General features: G+C 39.4%; 1 protein-coding gene across 1 annotated transcript in view; it reads left to right on the top strand.

Moving 5' to 3' along the window:
* Positions 1 to 3892: 3892 nt before the first annotated feature.
* The window catches only part of snrnp70 (small nuclear ribonucleoprotein 70 (U1)), a 24896-nt gene continuing 19565 nt past the window's right edge, over positions 3893 to 9223 (top strand). The window contains exons 1-6 of the mRNA XM_017439331.3: positions 3893 to 4097; positions 4428 to 4580; positions 4658 to 4720; positions 7819 to 7873; positions 7956 to 8020; positions 8114 to 8176. Of these exons, the coding sequence (XP_017294820.1) occupies positions 4434 to 4580; positions 4658 to 4720; positions 7819 to 7873; positions 7956 to 8020; positions 8114 to 8176 (393 nt within the window). The 5' untranslated portion in view covers positions 3893 to 4097; positions 4428 to 4433. The remainder of the gene's footprint in view (positions 4098 to 4427; positions 4581 to 4657; positions 4721 to 7818; positions 7874 to 7955; positions 8021 to 8113; positions 8177 to 9223) is intronic.

The raw sequence follows: 9223 nt of genomic DNA, 5'->3' as shown, positions 1-9223 counted from the left end.
ATTGTGAAGCTCTGCTTAGAACCTTCTTAAGATCCAATAGTGCAAAATGCAAATTCTTGCAATTTTTTGACTGGTCTTAAGATTTTGATCAGGAGTGTATATATATATATTATTTTTAAGACAATTTTAAACAAGAACAAGACAAGAACAAAAGGAAAGCTGCTGCAAGACACTGACAATACAATAACAGCAGAGAAGAACACTAAAGGTATTGTGCCAACCAAACTTGGGGTCCAAATATACAACATTGATTATAAACAATGTCCATCAAACTGTAAGCATCCTCCAGAAAACTAAAAAATTATGTCTGAGAAAAAGTAATTAATTAAAGCTCAGGTGCTATCTCTACTGAAAGAAAGAAATCAGTGGGTCATTGTAACAAATGATTCAACTAGAAGCACTCGCAAACCCCTACTAAGGCTATCCAGATTGGGATTCAGAACAGCACCATAATTTAATCACTTATTCTTTGTGACAACCCAAAACTTAATCCTAAACTTTATCAAAATCTGTTTATTAGTTTATAAATAATCTTGCGAACACACAGGCGGATGGACAAACCAACCAACACTACTGAAAATGTCCTCCTTGGCAGAGGAAATGAGTAAGTTATAGATATGGAGAGCAGTGGCACACGGAGAGGCAATTTCCAAAACTACAAAAGTAGTTAAACAATCTACAAATAAAGGAATAAAACTTCATTGACTAAAATGATTCATGAAGGGCCCCAAATTTGATTCTTTTCGGAGAGGGAGTCAGAAAGACTGTACCGTACTTACTCTCCGTCAGTGGTGTCCAATCCTGGTCCTTGAGGGCCACCACCCTGCATGTTTTAGTTTCTCTGCTCTGCCACACCTGATTTGAATGACTGAGTGATTAACAGGCTTCTGCAGGACTTGAAGACCTGCTGAAGAGCAAAGAAACGACTAAAACATGCAGGATAGTGGCCCTCCAGGACCAGGTTTGGACACCACTGCTCTAGGTGGAGATGGGAAGCAATTTATTCAGCTGTTTAACTAAAAAAAATTAACAGATATGACAAAGAAATGATTTTATAAACAAAACATTCTTTCTTTGAAAAATGTATCCAACTAGAAGAACTAGAGTCATTAAAAAATAGTGCAATCCTGATCACCACCAAACTGTAATCAATTTTTTGTGACAACATTTTCAGAAAATGTCATCCAAATCTGTTCATTAGTTTTTACATAATCTTGCTACGAGACAAATAAATCAACTGGAAACACAACCTCCTTGGCAGAGGTAACAAGATTTTAACAAAGGGATCACTTGTGATCTTGACCTTTGACCCCATGATCTTGAAATCAACAGGAATCATGCTTGACCCATGAGGTGTCAGGTTGTGCAGTTTGACATTCCTATGTTACACAGTTACAGAGTTAGAGCACGGGTCACCTGTGACCTTTGACCAGATTACCACCAAAATAACCATACCATTTCCTAAAATATTCATCAAAATCGGTTCCTTAGTTTTAAAATAATCTTGCTAACAGACAGATGGAAGGATAAACAAACCAATTAATATTACTAAAAAGAAATTCCTAAAAAAAAAGCTAAGTCAAATTATGGAAAATGGTGAAATTATAAAACAAATTAAAAAGACTCCCTTTTTTGCCCGAGTTTTGATAAGGCTCATCTTATGATGAGAAGAGATGGAGTTATAGCTGCTGTGGTGAAACCTAAATGGTTTTATATAAGTTTTTACAAGATGTGTTAGCACTCATTCCATGATAAAGTGATTACTTTATGACAGAATTAATAAAAATCTGTCCAGTGGTTCATGAGATACAGTGGTTGCAAAAGTTGTTGCCTTTTTGTTCTATTCTGCCTCAAATTTAAATGGATTTTAATTTGCTTATATGTAATATTTCTGCATAAATTGTTTTCATATTAATGAAGAGAAATGGGAAAGAAAAATTATTCATCCATCATCTCCTGCTTGTTCTGAAGTCAGGTCGCAGGGGCAGCAGCTTGAACACGAAGACCCAGATATCTCTTTTCATAGCAACCTCTTCCAGCTCTTTCAGGAAGATTCCAAGTCATTCCCAGGCCAGCCAAGAGACATAGTTCTCCAGTCTTGGTCTCCCCTGGGGTCTCCTCCCAGATGGAGACATGTCTGGAACACGTTTTACATATATATATATATATATATATATATATATATATATAAACTCAGGGCTCTCAAGTCTCACGCATTGACTGTGAGACACACGCATTTCGTGAAGTGCACATGCTCACACACCACACTTTGTATTTCTCACGCTAAAAAACACACACATACACGGCCTTTTTACCACTTTAACGATATATTTAGCAAGTTTTCAGATCCCTCTAGGAATTTTAAAAACGACTAGCGACAAATCTAGTGACTTTTTTCTGTGTTATTGGAGACTTTGGTGGCTAAATGTGGGCTGTAAGACCCGCCCACTTCCCCAAGCACTGATAGCTGTCAGTCTCACAGCAGAGCGGAGACCCGCTCCACTTTGTGTCCACGGTGGCGCAAAAGATTATATGTGGTGCTCCCACGCGCCCCCTCGAGCACATGCGGGAGCGCAATTGTTTTTATTTGATTTGTGTTGTCATCTGATGACAGAGAGCTAAAGATGGAGAGGCAGAAAACTGACAAGGCAGAAGGATAAAGATGTAGAGATGAAAGGAAGCTTTTCAGAGTGGTTGAAAGACAGCAGGAAGTTCTGTCTGAGCATCAAGAAGAGGCCTGGAAATATTCAAGTTAACTATGGCTACTAATTACTGATAAATAACAAGTTACAACTGTTTACTGATCAGTATTTACAATATAACAGCTCATAACTGAAAAAAGGGAACTTGTTTGTGTTATTTTGTTGTTCACACAGTTCACACTGATGGTAAATCATACAGCAGATAAATTATAGAAGTTGGGAGTTTAAATGTCTCCTTACTCAGAAGATCCATCTGAATGGCCTTCACCACAGGAAGTGGAGGACTCATTCAGGCTGGTTGAGAATGACCCACAGAGATGTTCTGATGGGCCATATCCTATATAGAGTATTATATGTTATAAGTCCATGAACAAAAAAATATATATTCACATAAACAGTTTATAAAAAAAAAGGGGGGGGGGGGCTGTAATGTGTCTGGATACCCCTCAGAAAGTAGGTAGTTGCACCCCAGCGTGTCCACTTTGCAAATGAATCATTTGTGTGCAAAGCTGCTGCTAATCCCGTCCTGGATTACAAAGCAGTAAATATAATTTTGAATGTATTGTTTTTTACTGACTCTGTCGCGCTGGTATAAATCCCTGTGGTTCCAACCCAACCCCGGATAAAAGAGGAGGGTTGAATGTAGAGCTGGCAATTCCGAGATACAAAACTGTCTTTTGGTGAAATTTGATATTTTAACAAATTAATTTATGTTGTGTGGGATCAGGCAAAGCAATAAAGTTATAACATTATTTCATAAAGTTAATTTGTAGTTCTAAACATATTTTGAGTGTTTTTTTTACTCATTTTTAATCTTGCCATCGTTGATATTCCTCTCTCCTAGAGTCTGATCAACATAATCAAATATGCAAATTAGGTGATGATGTCATCTAACGATTTCTAGCGGCTCAAAATCTCACTCCAAGCTCAGATCAAAACTTGAGAACCCTGTATAAACTTAATTGTAATTGTACAGTGTGGTTATCATAAATTATATGTTTTGACAAAGACAAAGAGGCATACATAAGTAGAGAAGTAAATTCTGGGTTTTAGTTATTAAAAATGTTTTCAATAAACCCCCAATATAGCTGAGTCTTTGCTCAGTCCATATGAGTCGCCGGGCGCTGACTTGGTGGCTCAACGCGTCCACCTCGTTTTACGTCAGTTTTATGTGTTTTACGACATCCCGCCATTTTGTATCTTGAGAAGCCGAACGGGTAACTTTAGCACATTGTGCAATCATTTGTTGCTTGACACACGTCTTTGGACCCCTGATCGAATCAGTTTAACACACTGTTCGTCAGCTTTTGGAGTTTGTCCAAGAGAAGTGCTTAAATCGTGCGGTTCGGTCTCAGGTCTATGGTTTGAATATTGCCGATCTCTGGAGGAGAGAAGGTGAGACTTTATCGAGGCTCGTGTTGTTAGCATCGTTAGCTTTACGTGGAAGTGTTCATTAAAATTTAATCCGATATATAGGCAGTATGGGGAGTAAAAATGATTTGTGTCTATACGTAATTGTATCTGTAATTTCCACGTTGGTTCCGAAGTAGGTAGGTAAGTATACTATTTGGGGAATTGACGGACCGTGCTTGAACTGCACATGATGCATAGACAACAATGAGCATGATGCTAGCTGGTGTGCGACGTTAGCCCGCTGTTTACGACTGCAGTTCTCCGGCTCTTCTTGAAACAGGGCTTGTGTGGTTATGCTTGATGTCGTTGTAGTGAAAGATGACGCAGTTTCTACCACCGAACCTGCTGGCCCTGTTTGCACCGCGGGACCCGATACCCTTCCTACCTCAGCTGGAGAAGTTGCCACATGAGAAGCATCACAACCAGCCGTATTGTGGCATCGCACCTTTCATCAGGCACTTCGAGGTCAATATTTTTATATTTGTGTGATTGGTTTAATTCAATTTTTCCCCCATTGACTCGTTGTCCTCTTTTTTTATCAGGACCCAAGAGATGCTCCTCCACCAACAAGAGCAGAGACTCGTGAGGAGCGCCTGGAGAGAAAGGTTAGATCCAGTTCGTAAAGAAGGTGTGATGCCCGATGTTTGAGTAGTGTCCAATCGGGGTTCTGGAGGGCCACTATCCTGCCTGTTTTAGTTGTTTACCTGCTCTTCAGCAGGTGTTCATGTTCTGCAGAAGCCTGTTAGTCACTCATTCATTCAAATTAGGGGCATCAAAACAGGTTAGCATCTAAAACATGCAGGATGGTGGCCCTCAAGGTCCAGAATGGGATAGGACTGATCTAGACCCACTGACAGAGGTGACTGAGAGGAGGATATTGCTCAAATTTAAAAATTTAAAAGCATTTTAGTCAATAAACCCACTTCACAACATGCTGATTGGTTTCAAAAGCACATTTAACAACTGACTGATATCACTGAACGCTGTCTGTGGCCATCAAATTGTACAACTGTGATAAAACTGTGTTTTTATTGTTATTAATTTCACTTACCCTTGCTTTTATTCTACTTATGAGTGCTGTAACTGAACAATTTCCCCCTGAGGAATAATAAAGTATATTTGAATTGAAGAACTACTACTACTACCACCAACAAAAACAATAATAATGAAACTACTACTAAATTAAAATCCAAAAAATCCAATTTAGCATTCACTGGTAATGAGTAAAACTGATTTATACAGTGCAGATTATCACAACATGCTTCACAATAAAATGCAAACCAATGCAATAAAAATAGTAACTAGCTATTAAAGATAATAATACAAATGAGCAAGTAAAATTAAAAGCTAGCTAACTAAAAGCTTGTTTGAATAAAAACATCTTCAGGTGCATTATAAAATCACTAGAAGTTCATTCATTCTACATTTTAGCTTTAAATTGAATTTGTGAAACTACTAATAGGTCTTTAAACCAGAAACTTAGGGCCTGAGTTGAAACAAAAGGCTTAAACAATTCAAAAATATATTCAGGCACCTGACCGAGCAGAGCCCTCAAAGTTAACGCCAGTATTGTAAAACCAAACCTAAAACGAACAGATAGCCAGTGAAAAGACTGGAATCGTATTAGATTGTTGTTGTTGTTTATATCCCAGTTAAAACCTGTTAACTCTGTTAAAGCAGCTGAAAGCTGTAACTGAATTTCATCATCCTCCATTATCAGCAACACAACACTTAAGACCAACTTGCAGCGATTCATTCTTCTCACCTGTGTTTAATTTGCCATTTATTCATGCAGGACTAATTAATAGAGCACAAGTGTCGGCACATCAGATGTTTAAAAACTACAGAAAGCATCTTAATGAGCGCTAGCTATGGCTTTATGATTTAAGACCTTTGCCTGTTTCAGGTTTTTGCTTAAAAGAATTAAAAACTGTGTCTACATAATTAAATTAAAGTTTAGTCTACTCACCCGAAGTCCTGTAACTGAAAACCACTCTAATGAAACACAATAGTGTCCTGCTAATCCTACTAATCAAAAGGTATATATTTTCTTTCATTTTCACCTGTCTGATAAGGAGGATGCAGTTTTTCTGTCAGTCAAGCTGACTTCATTTTATAATTCTTTGAAAATAAACCACAGTGGTAGGAACAGATGCTTTGAACACTCCAAGTTGTTGTTTTCCTTTGCTTGTCTTTTAATTTAATTAAATTTTTCTTGGAGGGGGTCGGCAGTAGGTGTCGAGCATGATGGGCGCATTAATTCTTCAGATTCACCCATTTTAACTAGACTTTGAATGTTACAATCCAGGGTTTCCCCCTGTGTATTATAAGTCTGGCGGCCCACCTGGCTTTGCTGACCCGACTGCCAGGCTAAGCTCCGCTTGTTTATTATAAATATGTTATTTTTCATACACGTTTTTTTTTCACCCGCACCCCCAAAACCGCTACCTTTATCTACCTCACCACACGAGGGTGCGCGCGCCAACAGTGACGCAATCCGTCCCTGCGTGAAGGCCTCGTGCGTTGTCTCGCTGAGTGGTTGTGCACCTCCTAGTAAGTTGACGCGGACCGCGCGCACCGCGCTTCGTTCAAAATGGACGATTTTGGTGCTCCAGCAGAACTGGTTCGCCTGTATCAGCATTTATATGATCCCTCTATTAGAGATCACAAAGATAATCAAACGGCTCAAAACTCATGGAAGGAGATTACTGCTGCAGCCGATAAAAGGAGTGTTTATAGAAATATTAGTCCTATGATTGGCGAATCACAACTACAACAAATAAATCACTGAAAGTCAAACTGAATACTTTAAGTTTAAACATTCTCTCTGTTTCACAGCCAGAAACACAACAGCTGTTCCTCCTGTATACGTGCAGTCATCTTTGATGTGACAACCATCTGCTCTCCTTTTTACCGTATTTTCTCTGGTTACGTAGCGTACTGCCTCTAAAGGTCTAAAGGTCCCGGCTCTGCTCTACTCAGCTTGCTTTGGGCGTGTTTCCACCGGCATTTTTTTAGGCCGGTCCTTGTTTCAGAGTAGGGTCAGCCGGGCCGGCCCTGCTTTCGTGGGTGGCGGAAGCTTGTCTCCTTTCACTCATTGGTCGTGGCTGTGACCAGATGCAAGCATAAAGAGCGAACGGTAGGAATATAAACAACAGCGTTAGCTTACCCTGCAACGTTTATGCCGTCTGTCCCCCAGCTGAAGGCGCTGTAAAGACTGAAATCTCCGGCGGATAACAGCTGTCCTACTCTGCGCAACAGTCGCAGCATCCAGAGCATTTCTTCCTCTGCGCCTCTCTTCTTGAAGTCTCAAGAGAATCCCTAAAAGTTTAAAAAAACAGCAACAACACAGGGCCAACGTTGTCTATAGCGCTTCCGTTGTCTCCACAAATGCCGCCAAGTTTCGGTAGCGCAACCAAAACTTGCACCCCCACCTCCTCACCCCCCCAGCAAGGAGAGGCGTTCCTCTGCTACCGACCAAACGGGCCGGTGGAAACGCAATGCATTTTTTTGGTGGGCAATAGTTTCACCTTTTTCCTTTTACCTCAGTGACAGTTTATTGTTGTGTTACTGCACTTCTGTACCCGTGTGTGTCTAAAGCCACTATAAACAGAGATGCAAATTGTGGGACAAACTAGTATGGTAAACAAATCAGATTTGTTGTCCTAAATAATTGATCATTTTGTGGTGTTTTTCTTTTCAGAGGCGGGAGAAAATTGAGAGACGACAGTCAGTGTTGGAGACAGAACTCAAGCTTTGTAAGTTTGGCATTATAATAGTTGTTTCCACCACATACGATGTAGTGGTCTTAACTAAGGCTTTTTTATGCCTGCATGTCAGGGGACCCCCATAACGACCCAAATGCACAAGGAGATGCTTTCAAGACTTTGTTTGTCGCTCGTGTGGTTAGTAAAAATTGCAGTGTCATTCAGTTTTATTAAACAAATGTGATGATTTTGTTCCAAATTATTCTGAATACAGTTCTGCTTTTTCTACAGAACTATGATACCACAGAGTCCAAGCTTCGCCGTGAGTTTGAAGTCTATGGCCCTATCAAACGGGTAGGTTATTCTGCTACACAACACCACGAGTTACTGTTTGACTAGCCTTTTTTGTTTCACACTATTTTCATCATTAACCAAATTTACTATCTATAGCAAAAATGTGCTGTGGAAATGTAATGGGGAGGAATTAGTTAAAACTAGACAGATTTGTTTAAGATGTTTTGATCTGTTTTCTGTGACTGTTTAAAATGATTGATTTTTGTATGAAATCTCACTTATCAATGCACACAAACCGTAATAACATATCTTGGTGTTGGTGTGAATCAGGATTTTCTCACCAAACTGGTTCCAGTGACAGAGCTTGCCCAGATCTAGCTCTTTTTTTGGTTTGTTTGTTTGTTTCCATGACCTAAATTGTCAACCATGGCACAGAAAAAAGATAAAAAGACAATTGTTTTCTTGAGCAGCAACACTTTCACGCCTTGAGCTTCTGAGTTGAAGGCGTGCTCACAAAATCCAGCAACCAATGAAAATGTTAGATATACATCTACAGTTGAATAATTTTTGGAGTCAATTCAAGATGGCCACCTAAGCTAAGCAACCTTTGCAAACAAAAGAAGCTGCAACTGTGAATCTGAAGCATTTTGAGCTAAAATGTAGTGTGGAAGAACCTGAGTCATTCCCAACTCAGCATGTGTTGGGAATGACTGTGATTATGTGAGATCTTTGTTTAAAACTTTGCCGTAACTATCAGAGTCAACTTTGTCTGATTGTAATCATCACTCATAAACTGCTAAAAGTTTAATAAAACTCCAAAAGTAATCTTTGGTTGTACATCTAAAACTAATTACATTTTAGAGTCAACCCAATTAAGATGGCCGCCACAGCCAACTGACCTTAGGAAACACAGGTTTAGGCCTGTCACAATAACAAATTTGGCTGGACGATTAATTGTCTCAGAAATGATTGCTATAAACGATATTATCGTTTGGAGGCCATTTTAAACTAATGTAATGATAATAACATAATAGTGCGGTGTTTCTCAACCTTTTTTTGACCCAGCGCCGCCCTATCCATTATCCAGGCCTCTTACCCCCCCCCCCC

Source organism: Kryptolebias marmoratus, linkage group LG12 (assembly GCF_001649575.2).
Source record: "Kryptolebias marmoratus isolate JLee-2015 linkage group LG12, ASM164957v2, whole genome shotgun sequence".
Taxonomy (NCBI): domain Eukaryota; kingdom Metazoa; phylum Chordata; class Actinopteri; order Cyprinodontiformes; family Rivulidae; genus Kryptolebias; species Kryptolebias marmoratus.
This window is presented reverse-complemented; position numbering and strand designations above follow the sequence as displayed.